The sequence below is a fragment of the Pecten maximus genome, chromosome 16 (assembly GCF_902652985.1).
Source record: "Pecten maximus chromosome 16, xPecMax1.1, whole genome shotgun sequence".
NCBI lineage: Eukaryota > Metazoa > Mollusca > Bivalvia > Pectinida > Pectinidae > Pecten > Pecten maximus.
Genome location: NC_047030.1, coordinates 29,714,793 through 29,739,291, shown reverse-complemented (window position 1 = coordinate 29,739,291; position 24,499 = coordinate 29,714,793). Strand labels below are relative to the sequence as shown.

The following is a 24,499-nucleotide window of genomic DNA, read 5'->3' as shown; positions in this document are numbered from 1 at the left end:
TATCTAGGGGTTAATCTTACAACCAGGAAACAAATGTAAATATTTATATTTCCACTTAATTCAGACTCAATGAACCTACCACAGTTTTTCAATGAACTATATCAAGTCCGGCGTAGGAATACATTTATCGAGTTGGGACTATATCATTTTCAAAAGTGATCATATTTATATGAAATAAATTCCATTAAAAATAATATTTGTTTTAATTCGTTATTAAGTTTGTTCACGAAAGAAATCCTGAAAGTAATAACCATATGTAGACGAAGAGTGATGACGTACATTTCGGTAAGTTCCGTGGTAGACTTGCACAAGTCCCTATTTGTCAAGGACAAAATATAAGCAAACATATCAAAAAATATAAATATAAGGATTGAATAAAGTTATGTTGAGGTGTATGGGGGTATAAACCTCAATAGGTCTTGAGACAAATTTATCATGAACTGCGAAAACAGTTCATGATAAATTTGTCTCAAGACCTATTGAGGTTTATACCCCCATACACCTCAACATAACTTTATTCAATCCTTAAATAAAATGACCCAGAGGCTACAATGCGAAGAACTTTCGAATGAGATGCACTAATCACTCCTTTACTTGTTTCATTTAGGTAAGCATTTCATAAGAAAGTAGTGGATGTCTTTTTGTCATCAGTAGATATCAGATGTTGTAGGGTCCAAACCACATAAACTATTGGATAACTAGAAACAGAAGAGAATGTTGGTTGTAACACAAGACAGTTGGACCAAATAAACTTTTGGACAATAAGAAACAGAAGAGAAAATGGGTTGTAAAACCAGACAGTTGGACCACATAAACTATTGGACAATTAGAAACAGAAGAGAATATGGGTTGTAAAACCAGACAGTTGGACCACATAAACTATTGGACAATTAGAAACAGAAGATAATGTGGGTTGTAAAACCAGACAGTTGGACCACATAAACTATTGGACAATTAGAAACAGAAGATAATGTGGGTTGTAAAACCAGAGAATTGGACCACATAATCTATTGGACAATTAGAAACAGAAGAGAATGTTGGTTGTATTACAAGACAGTTGGACCACATAAACTATTGGACAATTAGAAACAAAAGAAAATGTGGGCTGTATAACCAGACAGATAGACCACATGAAATATTGGGTATACCAGTAGAAACATAACATGTACTATACTTTTCTCTGTATCGTTACAGTGAATAAAATTAATATTTGTTCATGGTAATATCGCAAAAATATCAATGATACATGTACAACATATCATAAAATATGTATACATTGAAACAAATCTAAATAGATAAAATATTTTCTAAATCATCGATATTGAGTCTGATTTAACACATATTGACATATAACATTCAGAAAGAACTTACCATCGAGCAGGGCATTCGCAATGTAACACTGGACAACAGTGTGCTGCAGTTTTACCTTGATTGGATGTACACGTCATTGGGAATATGCTATTTGATTGGACATCAATTTCTTTGGCTGTGAACGTCGTTATCACTTTTCTGGTCTATCTTATTGGACGTGTACTTAATTTGATGCTGACGTCAATGTTCAATTATTACAACCTACCACAGGTTGTTGATCTCGGCTTTGACATTTTAAAAGATAAACTGTTTTCAAACAAACGTCATCAGTCCGAAATAATTCATATTGTTGTACTTTGAAATGTGAATCATTCATATTAGTATATAGGTTCTCCTTGTCAATTCATGTAGTTATACTGTCGACAGGTGGCCATATTTGATTTTGACTATCAAAGTTTGTTTCCCTTTTTTTACTAGACTGCATAGGTATTTTGTATGTTTGTTCCTCCCTGTCTCTAGTTCTGGCTACATGATATGTCGTTTTCACTATTTCTCCGGAGGTGTTTTATACCAATCATTCTCAAATTTGGCGTGCCTGCTCAATTTCGACGCAGATAAAATATACAATATCAGCCATCTTTGCATGTAACCGTTGATGGTCCTATCATGAATTAAGCATTACAGGATCGTGCATTGTGAAAATAAATAAATATATATAGTTATGGTTTTAATAAACATGTATACAGTTATTCTGATTCCTTATATAATCAGGCACGTATATCTTGAACCTGTGTATTGTATAGAAATGTATTATTATCTGTAAGACTAAACATGCGATGAATCTATAGATACCATAGTAATGAATGATTCCTCGTCTACGTGCAATTTTACAATGTACCTACGAAATGAAAAAAAAAAAAAAAACAACGTGTGTGTATCAATGTTTTTTTCCGTGCTTCCATTATTATTGCTTGTTCTCACTTTAAGCAAAATTATAATTAGCATACACATGCCTTTAGGCGCACTTATTTGAAGAAAATAGTTCTTGGGGAAATTTCTGAGGATAACAGAAGCGACAGGGTGGATGTTTGTTTATCATTTTGAAGTTTGGTGGATTTTGGAGCGAGCGAAACTTCCAGAAGAACTTCAACAATGTACATTATCTATAGGTTTTATTACATGAACAGATGGTATGGTATTAGACTGTACGTACGTTTTAAACGATTTGAAGTGTTTTCATTTGTACTTGAAATACACACACACACACACACACACACACACACATATATATATGATAAACATGCAATAAAGTCACAAATGGCAGAGTTCTTGAAACTTGCACTTTCAAAATTGATGCCACAAGACTTGAGTTATAAGTAATTTGATTTTGAAATTATGAGTAGGTTTGAAGTTTTTATGATAACCTATGTCATTCTTTAGGCGCCAGGAGGTCTCCATCTTAAATTGAGAAGGTTGGCAAGGATCAAACAAAGGATATGTTGCATGCTTTTTGTTTTGATTATTCCATAGGGCACTATATTTTAAAATATTTCACACCAGCAAATTCAATAGTGATTGGATGAAAAAATAAGCTTCAGAATCACTCGTATCTGTCCTGAAACCAGAACAAACCTCAGAATCACTCTCATCTGTCCCCAAACCAGAACAAACCTCAGAATGACTCTCATCTGTCAACAAACCAGAACAAAACCCAGAATCGCTCTTATCTGTCCTTAAACTAGAACAAACCTCAGAATCACTCTTCTCTGTCCTTAAACCAGAAAAAAACCTCAGAATCACTCTCATCTGTCCACAAACCAGAACAAACCTCAGAATCGCTCTCATCTGTCCACAAACCAGAACAAACCTCAGAATGACTCTCATCTGTCCACAAACCAGAACAAACCTCAGAATGACTCTTATCTGTCCTTAAACCAGAACAAACCTCAGAATGACTCTCATCTGTCCACAAACCAGAACAAACCTCAGAATGACTCTTATCTGTCCTTAAACCAGAACAAACCTCAGAATGACTCTCATCTGTCCACAAACCAGAACAAACCTAGGAATCATTATCATCTGTCCTGAAATCAAAACAAACCCCAGAATCACTCTTCTCTGTCCCCAAACCAGAACAAACTTCAGAATGACTCTTATCTGTCCTTAAACCAGAAAAAAAAAACTCAGAATCGCTCTCATCTGTCCACAAACCAGAACAAACCTCAGAATCACTTTTATCTGTCCACAAACTAGAACAAACCTCAGAATGACTCTCATCTGTCCACAAACCAGAACAAACCTCAGAATCACTTTTATCTGTCCACAAACCAGAACAAACCTCAGACAGACTCTTATCTGTCCTTAAACCAGAACAAACCCTCAGAATCGCTCTCATCTGTCCACAAACCAGAACAAACCTCAGAATCGCTCTCATCTGTCCACAAACCAGAACAAACCTCAGAATGACTCTCATCTGTCCACAAACCAGAACAAACCTCAGAATCACTCTTATCTGTCCCCAAACCAGAACAAACCTCAGAATGACTCTCATCTGTCCCCAAACCAGAACAAACCTAGGAATCATTATCATCTGTCCTGAAATTAAAACAAACCCCAGAATCACTCTTCTCTGTCCTTAAACCAGAAAAAACTCAGAATCACTCTTATCTGTCCCCAAACCAGAACAAACCTCAGAATGACTCTTATCTGTCCTTAAACCAGAACAAACCTCAGAATGACTCTTATCTGTCCTGAAACCAGAAAAAACCTCAGAATCGCTCTCATCTGTCCACAAACCAGAACAAACCTCAGAATAACTCTTATCTGTCCTTAAACCAGAAAAAACCTCAGAATCGCTCTCATCTGTCCACAAACCAGAACAAACCTCAGAATGACTTTTATCTGTCCACAAACCAGAACAAACCTCAGAATGACTCTTATCTGTCCTTAAACCAGAAAAAACCTCAGAATCGCTTTCATCTGTCCACAAACCAGAACAAACCTCAGAATGACTTTTATCTGTCCACAAACCAGAACAAACCTCAGAATTACTCTCATCTGTCCACAAACCAGAACAAACCTCAGAATCACTCTTATCTGTCCCCAAACCAGAACAAACTGCAGAATGACTCTCATCTGTCCCCAAACCAGAACAAATCTCAGAATGACTCTCATCTGTCCCCAAACCAGAACAAATCTCAGAATCACTCTTATCTGTCCACAAACGAGAACATTATGATACTAAGTCAACAAACTATTCAAAACATAGTTATCATTTGATTTTGAGTGATAACAACAATCGCTAGAATGTTTACACATATGTTTATACTTATGTTTATACTTATGTTTATACTTATGTATATACTTATGTTTATACTTATGTTTATACTTATGTATATACTTATGTTTATACTTATGTTTATACTTATGTATATACTTATGTTTATACTTATGTTTATACTTATGTATATCAAAGTCATTTTAGACTTCTTGAGAATGTGACCAAACCTCATAGGAAGTAAAAATTCTATTACTCAAATATCATTTAAATGCACGTGGGTACAATGACAAGCACGTGCTATCTCTTCGCTATAGGTAAGATAGATGATTTATTAAGTGATGAACTGTTAATGACGTGTGTTATTCCTAGTCATGCGCTCATAAGATAATAGTATGCATTATTCTAAAACAATATGCATCAACATCCCTCAGTTTGACAGGTCTGTGTGGTGAATTGATACTTTAACCTAAAATCACAAACCGATTTCTGACAGTTATAGAACAGGGAATTTGATATTATTCAGAAGGAACTGGGCAAACTCGACAATGGGAACAATGGAAGGTAAGTATATTTTTAGTGAATTCAGGAAATCATTTCTCATTTCATCTGCAATCTTGTGTTCAGGTACAAGCTAAAGAAATAATTAACTTATCTCCAAAATACAGATTGTGCTTTTTTTTGTTTGTATTGATTGTAATTTAACACCTTTGATTGAAAGGGCTTCAAAGGTCGTCTATATCCCTGATTAAATTCCACGTATTTCTGTGTAATAACATAACTATATACGGAACTCGCTGACCGATCTAAAGTGTCGAGAGGACGAGATAAAATGCAAACTACGTTTTCAATATACGGCCCCGCCATCCCATCAAACAGTGCGGAAACTGAGGTTCTAATCTTCTAATGTTCTAAATGGCCAAACGAAAACGTGCTTGAAAGAAAAAAGGAGTCCGCCGAAAGAGAAAGTTAGATTGTGGGAATGTCAGCAGACAAGAAACAGAGAAGAGATACCGTGCATACTTGGTACCGATTGGTGAAACTCTACTTTTCTGCCCCCCTACGGCCTGTCCCGTATCGCTTTCTTATGCCTGCACCATGCACGTAATGGTTTTTTTTCATTAAGGGCTTACAGCTTGCTCTCAAACTATCTTAAACCTGCAATATTTAATAAGACCGTTTTGAAATTAAGATAAAGCTCATATTTTAAATTTAAGATGAGAATGAGTCTTCCCGTTCTGACAGGGTTTATATGGCAGAGAGATTTCTCATTCACGGGAGAGTTCTGAAAACGACACAACTATTAGTGGAGCGTTCGTGTGATACATGTTAGTGTCAAAGTCTTGGCTCTTGCGTCGCTCTTTTCGACATGAGGAGGGTTTGGCGAGTGGCGAATGAGCTTGTACAATACTACATTGTGCGTTTACGGCACAGTAGGGGGTCATGAATGATTTATACCAGCGTACACTGGACCTGTCGGGTAATATGCATGTTTTGTATATAAGCTTCACTGATCAGAATCAATCTATAAAAAATATTTTTAATTAGATATTCTAAATTGAGAAAAGCAACTCATCCCATATTTGTATATTTGCTTAACACACCTTATCCCGTAATCGACCGGGAAAGACACCAAATTGTCGGGTAGCACAGTGGCACACTTGCCTTTCATCTAGGCGGCCGAGGTTCGATTCACATATCGGACGAGAAAAAGTCAGGGGTCACCGGCTAGTCAACCTGGGTTTTCCCCGGGTACTCCGGTTTCCTTACACGCATCCATCCGGGCCAACAAGAGTGATAAATATAAGTTGATAAAACTTGTTTCGCAATTGTTGTAAATAAACTATGGTTTAAATGTTTGCAAGACACCAAAGGGTAATAACAGTGCTGAATTTGTTTTCATTCCTAGACTTAAAGTTGTGTGTTTTTATGAGGTTCAGATTTCTTAAAAACTACATTGGAATATACCGTATCGTTTCAGAAAAGCAGAATCTTTTACATGTTAAAAGTACACAGGAACATGTGATCACATTAAAGGAAAAGGTTACCTCGTGTCGCTGGCTAGTCGGTGTTGTCATCTGTTTACAGATGTCTTGTTCGATGATGTTACGGATGAACATGACTATGGTAGTAGTCTGTATGAACCCACCCAATATGACAATCACAACCGTCCAGAACGAAACGAACGTCACAACACGGGACGATTATCTGGTGAGAAAGCTGATTTTATACTCTTAATAAATTCCCGAAATTGTCTCCTACTTTTATTCAATTATTTACAAATACAGTATTTACAATTTATACGAAAAGATGTCGATTTTAATAAAAGATACTGAATTTATTCAACTGCTCTTTTAATCTTTCTTTTGGGGTTGGAAATCTCGGCAAAATTACTCGTTTCAAATATGGTCCCGGATTAGTCTGACATTTCTATCTTTCGGCTTTTACATATAATATGTCAGGAAAGCGTCAGAATAATTCGGGCCACCTGACCTGTCCTAGAGGTTTTACACTTCAGGATAACTATGTGTATTGGGACAGTACCATGGAAGGACTCCTGATAGCCGGCTACTACATTGGACTTGGCCCCGCCTCATTACCATTTGGAGTAATTTCCGGGAAGATTAATGTTAAATCAATGATGATTGGTTTGACTGTGATTATGGTGGTGACGTCAGCGCTGACCCCTGTCTTGACCTTTGTGAGCCCCTATGTTGTCCTAGTTACCCGGATCATAGTTGGTATTTCAGCGGTAGGTGCGACTTGATTTGTTGCAGGAAAGAAGTACGCGCTTGATGAATTCTTGACCTGACATAGAAAGAATCTTGTGACAATCTTTGGCAAATAACCCCTTTAAGCAAATGTGACAATGGAAGTGTAAGTAGTTAAAAAAAGTCTTTCCGCTTTGTGGTATTTCAAAATATCCTAAGATCTCAGAAGAAAATAACACATATTTTAGGACTACCTATCACGATTTCCTAGGCAATATTGAAGTTTTCATACCAGAAACCTTGAGATTAAGCACTAGAGGAATGTAATCTGTATTTATTGGTAGGGTGGACTAGAACCTGGTGCTACACAGTTACTCTCCGACTGGGCTCCACTACCAGAAAGAGCACAGATGATGGTTTTAGTCGAAACAGGTAAACAGTGACAAAGAGTGGGTGATTTATACTTATTTGATGCTGTGAATGTGTACATTGATATGGTAACTTTCTCATTTGTCATTTATCATATTTACCTGCAAATATCACGCGTCATCTACCATCACGATCATTACCCTGATCAACATGTGTTATGTACTTGATGTTACTGGTCTGTCAGATATCTTATAAGATTACGGTCTAATTTTCTATTTTTGTTTTATTATTTTGTACTTGATTCCGGATTCGTTGGTCCGATATATGTTTTTTTTTAAAGTTAGTTGAATAAAACGGAGAAAACATGTTGGTCCTCTCATTCAAGAATTGTTTTATATTTTCCTCTCACAGCCTGTCAGCAAAGATTTAACCAATGTATCATTAACCGTAACCTTGCACCTTACCTTCATTTATGGTTATGTAAGAGCATATACTAAAGTGATAATCATCTTTAATTACATGTTGTGTCTGTTGTTGCATTGTTTGTTCATTTCATACCGTATGTATAGTGACATTGTGTATTATATCTGTTGTTACATTGCTTGTTCATTTCATACCGTATGTATAGTGACATTGTGTATTATATCTGTTGTTACATTGTTTGTCCATTTCATACCGTATGTATAGTGACATTGTGTATTATATCTGTTGTTACATTGCTTGTTCATTTCATACCGTATGTATAGTGACATTGTGTATTATATCTGTTGTTACATTGTTTGTCCATTTCATACCGTATGTATAGTGACATTGTGTATTATATCTGTTGTTACATTGTTTGTCCATTTCATACCGTATGTATAGTGACATTGTGTATTATATCTGTTGTTACATTGTTTATTCATTTCATACCGTATGTATAGTGACATTGTGTATTATATCTTTTAATTTGATGTGTCCAATTGTTTCTTGCTGGGTCAATTAACATCTTTATAAATAAGTGTTTGTAAATTACAGAAATGTAGATAAGAGCCGATTTCTGATCATCATCTGGATTAATTAGGAAAATGGTTATATTTACCATGATGTACGATATTTCATTGGGGAGAATTTCAAAACTATGCTTCTCTTTGGTATTAGTATTCAGTTTAGATATGAAACGTGTACAGGCCTTCTGGTAGCAATACGTGGTCAGCAGTGGTTTAACGACGACCGTACTAACTCATTGTATTTTAAATGCATAGTGGATCTTACACCTATCAATCTAGACCTTTGTATGGTTTAGCAACTTTTAACTATCACAGGATAATAAACGTCTCATGTTTTTTTTTCAATTTGCGCCAGGACAGAATGACAATCTTTGTCCTTTCTCCCTCGATAAACAAAAAACGCGAAATAAAGCAAACATAGGCCAATCTGTAACTATTCTGACTTCCATTAGGATTTTTTCGATTTTATCAGAATCTGCATTGTTACGACAATCCCAAGCTTTACTCCCATATCTAAAAAAAATTATTCACAGCAAATGTCATTTTCCGTCAACAGACAAGACTTGTCTAACAAGACTTCTGACAGTTGATCAGAAGCACACCTGTGACAAATGGAAATAAACAAGGCAATAGAACAAACAATGACGCTAAATGTTTCTTTTTCAGCATATACGAGGGATGATTGATGCTATGAGCCTCGCATTAAAGGAGTTACTCAAGGATGTTCTTTTTAAGTCCTAGGGGGCCGCGGTGGCCGAGTGGTTAAGGTGTCCCGACACTTTAACACTAGCTCTCCACCTCTGGGTTGCGAGTTCGAAACCTACGTGGGGCAGTTGCCAGGTACTGACCGTAGGCCGGTGGTTTTTCTCCGGGTACTCCGGCTTTCCTCCACCTCCAAAACCTGGCACGTCCTTAAATGACCCTGGTTGTTAATAGGGCGTTAAACAAAAACAAACCAAAAACAAACCAATTTTAAGTCTTACTATTCTCTGACTATAAAGAGCCGTGTACACAAGGACTGGTTTCATTTGGTTAGTTTATATCGACGAGGTAGCACTCTAAAGTAAACAAGACAAGCGGCTTTTGCAAAATGGACAAAATCGGTGAAAGAGCAGTGATCCAAAATTTGCATAAATAGGTTTAACACCTAAAGATATCCATAATGATATGGTAAAGATGGATTAGTACCAAGACTTCTGACAGTTGATCAGAAGCACACCAGGCGCTCATTATCGCGTGGTAATCGTAACCTTTTTGAGGAATAACCTGCCAACTTTCTTTAGAGATTTGTCAACATGGATGAAACATGGGTCCTTTATTTTACCCAAGAAGGCCAAACAACAGTCAAAACAATGGAAGCACCATGGCTCTCCTCCGCCAAAGAAGGCAAGACTGTTCCATCAGCTGGGAGGGTTATGGCCTCGGTTTTCTGGGATGCAGATGGTATTCTGCTGATAGATTATCTCCAAAAGGGATAAACAATTAATGGCACATACTATGCTTCATTTCTGAGGCCATTACCGGAAAATATTACACTTAAGCGCCGTGGAAAGCTCACTAAATGTTTTTATTATATCAGGACAATGCTCCTGTTCACAAGTCTGTCATTATTATGGCTGCCATTCACGATTGAGGCTGTAAATTGATTGAGCATCCGCCTTATTCACCTGATCTTGCTCCATCAGACTTTCATCTATTTCCAAAACTGAACACAGCTATTTGACGTACCCTAACCCTAGCATGCAGTGGATGACTTTCTGAACAGCCAACAAAAGGAGTTCTACAAAATGGCACGGAGACCCTTAAACCGTCTGACAAAATGTATAGATACTGAAGGGGATTATGTTGAAAAATAATACAATATGTCCGACAAAATTCAAATCCTTCAATATGAGGCTGACAACATATCGATCAGCCCTCGTACACTTACAAGTATCACTGTAATATAATGAAGGAATGGATTATGATGTATCTGTTTAAATCGATGCTCGATATTTTTTCTTGTTACAGCAAATAGCATCGGTGCGATTTTCAATTTCCTTCTGTCAGGGTTGATTTGCTCCATACCAGTGTTAGGGGGATGGCCGTTCATCTATTACATATTTGGTAAGTAACTGTTTCACCATTGTTCCTAGAAGAAGGTCGTTCTAGTTATAAACCTGCCCTTAACATTACATGCTATTAGAGGCCACAAGATTTTGGATCTGAATCCGTCCTAATGGGCCTCACTTTCGACCCCTTGTCTCACTTAAATATCTTTGCAACTCTGTACAGCTTGATGTACTTGTGTTTCCCCAAGGGAATATATCTTCAAATTTTTGAACGGATGTTTCATACTTTGTAGTCATTAATCATATACAATGTGTTGTTTTGTGATATATTTCGATTAATGAATTTTTAAAAGACGAAATGCTCTGTGTAATTCCCGGAGATATTCTGACTTTTTAAAAAACGATCTCTACTTATCTTATCAGTTACCGTGGCCAAATAATGTTGCAATGATATCGACATCCAAACTTTATCAGAAAGATTTTGTAAATTATTCTCTGTAATATATATATACATATTTAATTTGGCATTCGTTTTGCAATGCACCGTTACCAAATACGTCTATCATATATATATAATGTATCGGGCACCGCTTGCTGTTAATTGCATATGATATTTTTACTTCAGTAAATTATGGAGTTTTCTTAAACCATTGTCATAGCAATTAAACATAATTATTGTTTTTCCTCATGAGTGAGGACTTGTTTGTGTAACTGCCATTAAGTCCCATACAGGTGTACACTATAACTATACATAACTGTCATTACCTCCCATACAGGTGTACACTATAACTATACATATCTGTCATTACCTCCCATACAGGTGTACACTATAACTATACATATCTGTCATTACCTACCATACAGGTGTACACTATAACTATATATATCTGTCATTACCTCCCCACAGGTGTACACTATAACTATACATATCTGTCATTACCTCACATACAGGTGTACAGTATAACTATACATATCTGTCATTACCTCACATACAGGTGTACAGTATAACTATACATATCTGTCATTACCTCACATACAGGTGTCATACACTATAACTATACATATCTGTCATTACCTCCCCACAGGTGTACACTATAACTATACATATCTGTCATTACCTCCCATACAGGTGTACACTATAACTATATATATCTGTCATTACCTCCCCACATGTTTATACTATAACTATACATATCTGTCATTACCTCCCCACAGGTGTACACTATAACTATATATATCTGTCATTACCTCACATACAGGTGTACACTATAACTATACATATCTGTCATTACCTCCCCACAGGTGTACAGTATAACTATACATATCTGTCATTACCTCCCATACAGGTGTACACTATAACTATACATATCTGTCATTACCTCCCATACAGGTGTACACTATAAGTATACATATCTGTCATTACCTCCCCACAGGTGTACACTATAACTATACATATCTGTCATTACCTCCCATACAGGTGTACACTATAACTATACATATCTGTCATTACCTCCCCACAGGTGTACACTATAACTATACATATCTGTCATTACCTCCCCACAGGTGTACACTATAACTATACATATCTGTCATTACCTCCCATACAGGTGTTATACACTATAACTATACATATCTGTCATTACCTCCCCACAGGTGTACACTATAACTATATATATCTGTCATTACCTCCCATACAGGTGTACACTATAACTATACATATCTGTCATTACCTCCCATACAGGTGTTATACACTATAACTATACATATCTGCCATTACCTCCCCACAGGTGTACACTATAACTATACATATCTGTCATTACCTCCCATACAGGTGTACACTATAACTATACATATCTGTCATTACCTCCCCACAGGTGTACACTATAACTATACATATCTGTCATTACCTCACATATAGGTGTACACTATAACTATACATATCTGTCATTACCTCCCATACAGGTGTACACTATAACTATACATATCTGTCATTACCTCACATACAGGTGTACACTATAACTATACATATCTGTCATTACCTCCCCACAGGTGTACACTATAACTATACATATCTGTCATTACCTCCCATACAGGTGTACACTATAACTATACATATCTGTCATTACCTCCCCACAGGTGTACACTATAACTATACATATCTGTCATTACCTACCATACAGGTGTACACTATAACTATACATACCTGTCATTACCTCCCAACAGGTGTACACTATAACTATATACATATATGTCATTACCTCCCATACAGGTGTACACTATAACTATACATATCTGTCATTACCTCCCCACAGGTGTACACTATAACTATACATATCTGTCATTACCTCACATACAGGTGTATACTATAACTATACATACCTGTCATTACCTCCCAACAGGTGTACACTATAACTATACATATCTGTCATTACCTCCCCACAGGTGTACACTATAACTATACATATCTGTCATTACCTCACATACAGGTGTACACTATAACTATACATATCTGTCATTACCTCCCCACAGGTGTACACTATAACTATACATATCTGTCATTACCTCCCATACAGGTGTACACTATAACTATACATATCTGTCATTACCTCCCCACAGGTGTACACTATAACTATACATATCTGTCATTACCTACCATACAGGTGTACACTATAACTATACATACCTGTCATTACCTCCCAACAGGTGTACACTATAACTATATACATATATGTCATTACCTCCCATACAGGTGTACACTATAACTATACATATCTGTCATTACCTCACATACAGGTGTACACTATAACTATACATATCTGTCATTACCTCCCATACAGGTGTACACTATAACTATACATATCTGTCATTACCTCACATACAGGTGTACACTATAACTATACATATCTGTCATTACCTCCCCACAGGTGTACACTATAACTATACATATCTGTCATTACCTCCCATACAGGTGTACACTATAACTATACATATCTGTCATTACCTCCCCACAGGTGTACACTATAACTATACATATCTGTCATTACCTACCATACAGGTGTACACTATAACTATACATACCTGTCATTACCTCCCAACAGGTGTACACTATAACTATATACATATATGTCATTACCTCCCATACAGGTGTACACTATAACTATACATATCTGTCATTACCTCCCCACAGGTGTACACTATAACTATACATATCTGTCATTACCTCACATACAGGTGTATACTATAACTATACATATCTGTCATTACCTCACATACAGGTGTACACTATAACTATACATATCTGTCATTACCTCCCATACAGGTGTACACTATAACTATACATATCTGTCATTACCTCCCCACAGGTGTATACTATAACTATACATATCTGTCATTACCTCCCATACAGGTGTACTCTATAACTATACATATCTGTCATTACCTCCCCACAGGTGTATACTATAACTATACATATCTGTCATTACCTCCCATACAGGTGTACACTATAACTATACATATCTGTCATTACCTCCCATACAGGTGTACACTATAACTATACATACCTGTCATTACCTCCCCACAGGTGGGGTTAACCTGCTGGCATTGGTTCTGTTTGGTCTGTTTGTCTATAACAAACCTAGTAAACATCCCCGAATAACACCAATGGAGCTTGATTTGATTGAAAAACACAGAGACAAAAGAAGCGTCGACACGGTATGTCATTTTTGTATATTTCCTTATCTCCAGCTTTAGCTCATTCAAAGAGATTTGTTTTTTCTTCTTTTTAAAGTCAGATTGAAGTTTGTCGGATATTGTATCTGCGTCGTTGATTGATACTTTAAAAAGGTAAATTTTATGTCATACTAACTTGATATCAATCACTTTTGTTCGCCCTGATGGATGCGCGCGAGGGTCTTTCTAGGACTTGACATTGATGCTAATGGCCTGGTGTTGATACAATGGAGAAACTGTAATCATACCTGTCTAGATCTCGAGAGAGAAACTGTTATCATACCTGTCTAGATCTCGAGAAATTTGAAAGATTGGCAATCTAGTTGCAATTATACAAACCGTATTCTTTACGAATGTACTCGTCTGTCGTTTCAATCACGTTCAAGTCTCATTTTGAAATGTTTTCTAAAATATTTAACAGAATATGGCCAATCTTATCAGCAAACACGAATCTGAAAAATGCGTCAAAAATTTAGACATCTGTTGTGTTAGAAATTTTTTCATAATAATTTTAATACATTGCTAATTCAGCGGCCATTTTGAAAATGTTAATTTCTTGTTTTTCACGAAAAGCCCAAATTTCATCATTTTGACTCTTGCTTGATCACTCAAATCATGATTGTGTGGCCAAAGCTAATTGTATCATATTCATTTTTGCTGTACAACTTTATATTTTCGGTATAATGAAACAAATTTACAACGATGCGAGAAATTATAAAATTTTGATATATATATATATATATATATATTTTTTTACATTTCTGCTGAAACTTAATTTCTGACCCCGAAATTGTAAAAAAATGATAAGGAAGGACAAAAAAGAAAACACACATAGACCTCCCGTTTTTATTTATTTATTTATTTTATGTCTTATAAATATTTTAAAAGTTTGATAGCAGAACTTTTTATATAAACCGTTAAATCTGCCAAAAAAAAAAAGAAAAGAAAAAAAAAAGAAAAAAAAGGGCAGTGAAAAAGATAAACATTTTTCAATTGAAATTAAGGGATATTTGTAACTGAAATTATTATTTTACCTTAAAGAAACAAGCTAAGTGTATTTAATCTCCGTTATTTAAAAGAAAATTATATTTCTTCAGTTCTGCAAGCATCTATATAATCTATATATATCTAAATACACATATAGACGATATTGTATGGATTGTCCTGTAGAAGTTAAAAACAGCAAAATTCACTTAAAATCACATATCATGTCAAAATGGCATCTTTGACCGATCATAGCACAATAACGAACATTTTCTGCAATGCCATTAACTCCCATCTCCAAACATGTCAATGAGAGAGAGAGAGAGAGAGAGAGAGAGAGAGAGAGAGAGAGAGAGAGAGAGAGAGAGAGAGAGAGAGAGAGAGAGAGAGAGAGAGAGAGAGAGAGAGAGAGAGAGAGAGAGAAACCCTGAAAAAACAAGTAGATGAATAAAATAAATACATCAAATATATAAATCAAATGAATACGGAAATCTTTTGACATCACAGAGGTAAGATAGTAACTGTGGTAGAAATGTCGCTAACACGGCATACGGTTTCATATGCCAATTATCGAAAATTCTGTTATGAAAGCCTAAACTGTGAAAAGTTTATCACATGCCTGACAATCTTGTTTTTGTAAAATGAATGGTGTTTGTTTGGTTTAAATTTGCGATCGATTATAAGTCGGGCAGAAACGATCGATTCTTCCTTTAGATTCCCTATGGTCAAGAAATGGTTTTCCTGATATTTTGTTTCTTAAATAATTTCTAAATCTGTGAAATGTTTACATGACAAAGCCCTATTTTGTCTTAGTTTAAGAGGTTCCAGCCCCTCGCATAGACAAAAAAAAAAGTTTGTAAAATTCGTACATGTGGCTGCTTGAGCTTAAGTTTAGAATTGAGACTAGGGACATGTTTCTCTGTTCTCTGTATCATGTGACTTGATGTGGTATCACACTGCCATGTCCATGTGTGGCAATTCAGTGTGATTACACTACATTCGTAGAAGGCGTCCTGAAATACTTTGATATTACGTAAAACAATACCAAAGAAGCCAAATATTGAATAATGAAGCATTTCTCTATATAAATTATAGACTGAAAATAGTTCTGCTTTTTACGAAAAAAAAAAATCTTATGTTACTTTTTTTACTGGGAATATGTGAAAATCCATATTTTTTTTATTTGTACAGGTATCACATATACCTTGGTTGAAAATGCTGACATCATCTGCTTTCTGGGGTTGCGTTCTGGGCTTTATCACGTCCGGTATAATCTTCATGATAATGGCCATCTGTCTTCCGCTGTATATAGAACAAGTGTTGAAATTTGATCCAACGGTGGTACGTATTTTTTGTATGGTCAAGTTAATTTAAATACTATTATAGAAATATTAACTTTCAAATATTTCTTCTGTGATGAATATTTCCAGATAAAATTGTTTAATAACTTTCATATCACAATACATATTATCAAAACAGGTGGACGAGTTAGTCTCCCCTTGTGAGCTCTTCAACAAAGAGGTATACTGCGTGTACATTTCCGACTTACCAGTTGGTGGTGCCAGAACAATATAGGCCTTTACTGTGAATACACGATGCAGAGACCCAGTAGAAATACAAATATTAACTTCATGGTTTTCAGACTTGCGTAACACATCTCAATTTTACTTGAAATGTAGTTATAGCCTTATTACATACAGAGAACTTAACAATATCGATAATTGTTTATCTTGACAACCCAGTACACAAAACAATACTTAATAATGAGCAAATATGAAAGATTTGTACATGTAAGGGAACAACGTTGGGTGGGGACTCGTCTGGGTGTTGTTTTTTTCTGAAACATGACAATAACAGCGATGTTTAACTTCTCTAATATTCATTTTTCCCTGTTTGGCGAAGAGTTTTAGACCTTCCATCAATGATTACTTGACAAATCTATTAAGATTTTTCATTGCCCTATTGCAGACCGGCACCCAATAGATAATTCCGACAGAAATGTGCCGACATCATAAAAATAATGAGACAACAGCTTCAGACCCTCCGGTTCAAGCCCTACCGCCCTCAGCAAAAAGAGCTAAATTTCAGGGGTGATAACTCTCGCGGGAAGCGCAATTCAGAACTTTGAGTTTCCGTATTGCTCACGGTCGAAATGATTTATATTCTGTGTTTAACGTTTTAAGCAAACTAGTAACTTAACATGCCTTATTAACATACTTAATATTTTATGGCTTTTGGGATCTGGACGAGGTTAGCCAATGTTAAATCTCGCTTTGGCGCGAGATGACCGTAATCAACCACCATAGTTTAATGTAACGGTACTATAAACGGCCATCGAATGGCTCAATTCTTTAGGCCAGTATTAAGACAAGGGTAGGCGACAGCCAACGACTTACAATAAAGTAATGTTATGGCGGGTAGAAAAAACAAACAAACAAACAAACAACAAAAATCCATTAAGATACGTTTGTGTGTTCTAAATAAAAATATATATGTGGCATCTGGAGTAGCAACACACCACGGGGACTTACAATAAGCATTTCAAAGGAGGACGGAGAATCTGGCTTAAATATCGCTGCATAGCGCGTAAAACGGGTTACCATAGGAACCTTACACAGACCCATATTTTCATCGATGTCGCTTACGAGACAAAGAAAATACCAAAAACGAATTCACTTAAATAATAACAAAAAAATCCAAAAAAAAAACAATCGAACTGAGAGACGAAATCATTGATAATACCATGTCTACAATACAATCTAATTAAAATCTAGATGTCATTCTAACTACGTTACATGAACATCTCACAACATCCCATAAGGGGTCACGTTCTGACGACCTTTGAGATGTGTGTATTTCATTTTCAGGGCGAATTGTCAAATTGTCGATTTCATCGAAGCAAAACATTTCTTCACAAACATACATCTGAAGCAAACCATTTCTGCACAGCATGTATATAGCTATATATTTGTGGGACGAAATGACTTGAAACAAATTGAAATATTATGCAAGCTATGCACTCTAGTCATGCTAATTCGGACATATAAACTTCACTTTCAAGATTCTGGAAGTAGTACATTGATTGGCTAATCCAAAAGGTCACCCAGACGTGACCCCTTATGGAATGCTGTTAGATGTTGAGAATAACCATCTAGATTTTAATTAGATTGGACTACAACACTAGCTGTTGTCAATTGGTAGGAATCGTAAGTAAAATGTAGCGTCAGAACCTTTTTAAACATTATCATTCGTCTAACTGAGTACAATTGTAATTGAGTATATTATTGAGTAAATTATTGAGTAAATTATTTAGTATATTATTTAGTATGACAATCAATGTTTTAGAATGGGGCTGTCTCAGCTATTGTGTTTGTCGGCCGAGTAGCGGGAGCTGTGGTGTTTGGATATCTGGCCGACATAGTCTATTCTAAAACTCGTCTTTCTATACGTCATCTGCGGAAATTATTTCAAGTGGCTGGTAAATAAGTTATCCTGGAATATAACGAGAAACATCGTCGGTAATCCACGGCCCTAGCGCTCATGGATAGAGGCCTTGAGACGATTTATACACTTTTCGTCCCCCCCCCCCCCCCCCCCCTAAAACAAATAAAATCAAAAAAAAAAAATCAAAAAAAATCGGGTATTTTGACCAATCAGAAGACTGCTTTCGGATTGACTTTCAAAAATCAGATATCGATGCTATAATGAAATTACAAGATGTGTATTTGTCCGTAAAATTGATATTGATCTTTAGTGGTCGTGGCCCCTAAGAGGGGGATCCCCAAAATATGTTACACACTAAAAAAAACCAAAAAAACAAAAAAACAAAGTTTAAAATATTTGCAGTACGGCGGTATTTGATTGGTTGCTATTTTTAGATCCGAAACGCGATTCGGTGTACCAATCGTCCCACGGTCTCTGTCCTTGACAGTTAGTACAGTGGATTTCCGACGATGAGCAAGAATATAACTTTATGACCATATGATATTACGGTAGTATAATCTTGAAAAAAAATCATTGTGGATAATGCCAAGATTGTCAGTCAACGAGCGTCAGAGAAGAATAGAGTTGTAGTGAGGAGATAAAAAAAATGAGGAAGTTATTCAGAGGCCAATCCAGTTAAGCTGTCAAATTGGCAAACATTAGCTACATTATTGGTTTGACTGGACACCTACTGTACATGGACATTTGTCATAAAACGTTTTGTTATAATCCAGCGGTTATGATTACGGATACACTTCAACGAAACTAAGTATGTTTGTTTATAATTCGACAGATTGTGGAAAGTTTGGGTACCTACCTTATGTGTAAAATATCAAGGTTACAAAACGAAAAATAAAAGTTCGTTGTCATCCATGTGATTGTATAGACTCCTTACATCCTTATACAAAGGTCTGAGGATAGTGTTTATATAAATGTCAAAATTTATCATAACTACACATACAGCTGTACGATGGCATTTTGTAAAAGAGCTTGGAGCCTTATTCTTACTAAATTAAATATGACGCTTAATTACCTTGATATAGCAAGTCCATTGTTAAACAGGGAGCGGGGTTTGATTTGTATTGTTTAACGTCTGTATAGGCAAGGATAAAAAAATTGTATACCGACAAAATTATCTTTTAAAGAAATGTTTTGCTATATAATAAAAAAAAACAAAAACACGCAAAAAAAAAGGGGGGGGGGGGGGGGGGGGGAGGAAAAAAACAAAAAAAAAACAAAAAAAAAACGGAATAGATATTTTGTTATTTTGTGTTCAGGTCTTCTTGGTTCCGTTCCCATTATTATTTGGATTGGCTTCCTGGATGAGAGAGACCGGGTTTTGGCCGTGGTGCTGATGACTCTTTACTGGTTCATCGTGTCTGCAATGAATTCTGGCTTCCGTGCTAACCCGGCGGATATTGCTCCGCGGTATAGTATTTATAAATAACGTTCGAGGGAAGGTGGGGGTCGTTACTCCATATCTAACAATAGAATGTTAGTATCTTATATCTGGGGGTCAATCACACGAAATGAGAACACAAATACAAAAAGTAAACATTAAAATAAGTTGAACTGAAATGTCTAAACCACCCCACTAATTACGGTATACAGCGTAGTAATGTTTCTTATAACCGGAATATACGATATCCAGATATCACGCAGTCATACTGTTGTCAGATGCAACTTGGTAGCACAATTCAGTAAAGTGGTCACACAATGGACCGGGCCGCCGTATTGCCCCCTAATAAACACTGTCCCTCTATAGTGTTATAGAGGACACCACGTGACCCGATTTTAACCAATCAAACAGACAATTCTATCCGAAGTGAAAGAGTTCACATTTCCAATGGTGATTGATAATAAATTATGATCTGGAACCACTTGTGAACTACAAGCCACTTCCGAGAAATAGTTATTTAAATTGTCAAATAGATAACTTTTGACAGAATGTGCGGTAGCTGAGCTTAAAATCAAATTTCATATAGGATATTTACTACTTAGAAACACGATATGTATAATATGGTCAAAATCGTTTGAATGATTTAACATTATCCTTATTCAATACATATGATATTACAGGTGCAAGCCACGATAACTTCCGCACACACTTCCTTTCGATAACCCATCATCCGCACATATACTCTTTCGTACAGACATCGTGAGCAAACAGCACTTCATGTAACGATGCCAAATGGTGCTTTTTATTTCTGTAATATAACTTAATGAACCAACAAAACAACTGTCACCTTTTCAAATGTCGTACATAAACACTCATACACATTTTGCAGGTTCGCCGGACTTATCAACGGAATCAGCATTGCTCTGACAGCTATCCTATCCGCCATCGCACCTCTAATTGTCACCGCCATTACACCGAATGTAAGTTTTGAAGTATAATTGTAATGTTTATACTGGTTAGTCCGTTGTCGATATGCTGTGATCGTGTGGGGTGTCCTGCCGGGTGTCTTCGGCAGTATGCTTCAGTGAGATAGCACTATAAAGTCCACATCAGTTTAGCGCTTTCACCAGGAGACAAATGCCAACATACCACACCCTCCTAACATAAACACACACGTCACACACACATCTGTTTCTCGCATACAGGGAAAGTCGTCCTTAATTGACACTCGCGGTTGATAGGAAGTTGAACAATAAGACCCAAACAAAACATCATTGCTTGATTCGCAAAGAAGACTTGGATCATATCATATCTCTTCTTTATAATGGAGATTTTTATTCCTATGTCTCCCGTAACACTGCCTCACATTTGGGATTTATTTGACCATTAGTAAGGAAGACTGGGTTCTGTCCCCTGGCCGAGATAACCCGATCTACAGTTTATAACCAAAAGGCCCATGGGCCTGATGGGTCACCAACCTTTTGATATGTCTACTGATAGAAGAGTTCTAACTTGTAATATTACTTTTTACATATTTGACCCCTCCTCTGACTTTGAAAGTAGGCCAAGGACATTCATTTAAACAAACTCTGAGTCTTTTATCTCAGAATGCTTCTAGCCGATATCATGATCATGACCTTAGTATCTTAACGTCTGTATCTCAATTTAGCAGTGTTTTGCTCTTAAGAATAAAAAATGTCGACACGTCATACAATACATTAACAAAACCTTTGGTGATAATGGAGGGACGAAATTCAAAGGTTAAGTATTATCTAAAATCCTAGCAACAGCTAAGATCATTTAGATAATTTCTCCCCGATGTGAAAAACGCATGCGGTGGTTGGTGTGCGTGTTTTAGGCGGCTACGTCGTGTTTCATTTTCTCCTTGTGAAAGTGTGGAACTGATACCAAACTTATAGTGCTACCTCACTGAAGCATGCTGCTGAAGATCCAAGAAGAAATGGGACAGCTGCTTATATGAAGTAAATTAACATGAGGCAAAATCAAATTCGAATAACAGTATGTAGAACATATAAAAAGATACGTCGAAATCACTAAATATCAATACAGAAGTTTATAATTATATGTATAATTACAAAATTCACTATTGATATTTAGTGATAATTTATAATAATAATTATTATCGTATGATCGTAAACAACGACTAACCTGTACCCACATTTAGTCGCCTTTTTCCCTATACGGGTGCGGGTGAAATAATATGCCTAATGTATGAAATAAATGCTTGTTGGTGCACCCTAGAGAAACGTCGTCATATGACCCTGGTTGTGGATGTTCCCTAGGCGACAAAAGTCGCCATATGACCCTTCCTGTTGTTGTCCCCTAGGCGACACAATCATCTTATGACCCTTACTGTCCTTGTCATCTTGTTGACACAAGTCGTCCTTTGACCCTGGTTGTCGATGTTCCCTAGGCGACACAGATCGTCATATGACTGTTGTTTTCGTTGTCCCCTAGGCGACACAGATCGTCATATGCCCCTGGTTGTCGATGTGCCCTAGACGACACTCTGATGACCTTGTTGTCATCGTTTCCACAAGAAGTCGACCCTTCCCTGCCCCGGTAAATTGTAAGAGGTTTCACCATTGGTAACCAAGGTTAATATAAAACGTTTGTTTCCAGGGTACTGCGGAGGAATGGCAGCGCGTGTTTTACGGCGTTGTTGGGGTATCCGTCCTAGGCTCTGTGGTGTTTGTTATACTAGCCAGTGGTGAGGAGCAGGAATGGGCAAAGGATCCTAAAATTGTCACAGACATGGTTATCAGAGTGTCTGACAAGGAGATCACCATCTCTAAATCTCATCAGAATGGCCTAGATTTAGAATCTAAACCGTTATTAAGCAACAACAATAGACTACATGCATAACAAAGTAGACCATTTTGTAACGATATACAATGTTGGTCCTTAATAAACAAGTTCTCTTCGGTTTTCATCCTTAGATGTTAACCGTTTTCGTATCTGAATACAGCGAAGTTAGATGGAGGATGAGTGTGGTGGAAAGGCTGTTGGACAGTCTATTTTCAAAAGTAATACTTACAAAGATTTCTATTTCTGCTCGTTTACGCAAAACATCAATATCGTATGTATTTGTGCACTATAATAACCATTTTGAATATGCCGATACATGGTTTTATTAACCTGAAAAAATCTCGACTGAGGACGAAGTATAATAATACTTGATTTTATAAGAACAACACATTCATCGCTGTTTATCATCGAAGTCACGTTCTATTTGTGTTTTTAATAAGGCTGAGTCCTCTGTCACGTAAACTACTTGATAATAAACATTAAAACAACAAAAATAAAATTCCAGGACAAGATTGATTTGTACAAGGCAAATGATTTGATGCTTTGGCAAATTGAATTAATATTTTTAGGAAATAATATATTGTTAAAAAGGATGTTTTTAATTCCCTCTTAATATTTCAAGAACTGAAGCGAATGAATCTTTCTGACTCCATGTTCTTTAAATGTTTCCAAGCAACCAATCAATCCATCTCCTATGTGGACAGGATTCTCCATACTAGGCTGATTTCCTCAACAACCGCTGTTCCAACATTATAGTTACAAATTAAGGGGATTGATATTCAGAAAAAGACGAAAATTAAAACAAATGATTAACAGTTGATGGTTTTGTGTCAATAAACAAAAAAGATAAGTTAATTATAAATAAATTAGAGAAGACTGTTTTGGACAAAAAAACTTCTAGAAAAAAAAGAAGAGAAATTGCAAGCGTATAATGACCGTAGGCGCTAATCATTTCTTCGTCATTGGCTGGCATAGTGAAGTATGATTGTAGACAAACTAGATAAGAATGTAAAGAAAGGGCCACGTCTCTAACGTAGCAACTGAGTGTTGATAACGCCATTTTGACAAAGAAACATTCCCTGTTATATTTTACTTCCACTGAAGTTTTGCGGTGATATTTGCCACATATGTCCATATATGGTGAAAACTTCTAGAAAAAAAAGAAGAGAAATTGCAAGCGTATAATGACCGTAGGCGCTAATCATTTCTTCGTCATTGGTTGGCATAGTGAAGTATGATTGTAGACAAACTAGATAAGAATGTAAAGAAAGGGCCACGTCTCTAACGTAGCAACTGAGTGTTGATAACGCCATTTTGACAAAGAAACATTCCCTGTTATATTTTACTTCCACTGAAGTTTTGCGGTG

General features: G+C 36.3%; 1 protein-coding gene across 1 annotated transcript; it reads left to right on the top strand.

Moving 5' to 3' along the window:
- The first annotated feature begins 7,043 nt into the window (after window positions 1–7,043).
- LOC117344747 (sialin-like) lies at window positions 7,044–24,129 on the top strand. Its single transcript, XM_033907575.1, has 9 exons — window positions 7,044–7,340; window positions 7,644–7,731; window positions 10,632–10,763; window positions 14,289–14,419; window positions 16,613–16,762; window positions 18,767–18,899; window positions 20,182–20,332; window positions 21,193–21,283; window positions 22,947–24,129. Exons 1-9 carry the CDS (start codon window positions 7,044–7,046, stop codon window positions 23,187–23,189), a joined length of 1,416 nt encoding a protein of 471 aa, XP_033763466.1. The 3' UTR covers window positions 23,190–24,129.
- The last annotated feature ends 370 nt before the right edge of the window (window positions 24,130–24,499 follow it).

Excerpts from the sequence above, each read along its gene's own strand:
- LOC117344747 (XM_033907575.1), top strand. The coding sequence starts at position 7,044 with ATGTCAGGAAAGCGTCAGAATAATTCGGGCCACCTGACCTGTCCTAGA. Across the intron at positions 7,341-7,643 it reads TCATAGTTGGTATTTCAGCG|GGTGGACTAGAACCTGGTGC; the intron begins GTAGGTGCGACT and ends ATTTATTGGTAG. Across the intron at positions 16,763-18,766 it reads TGAAATTTGATCCAACGGTG|AATGGGGCTGTCTCAGCTAT; the intron begins GTACGTATTTTT and ends TCAATGTTTTAG.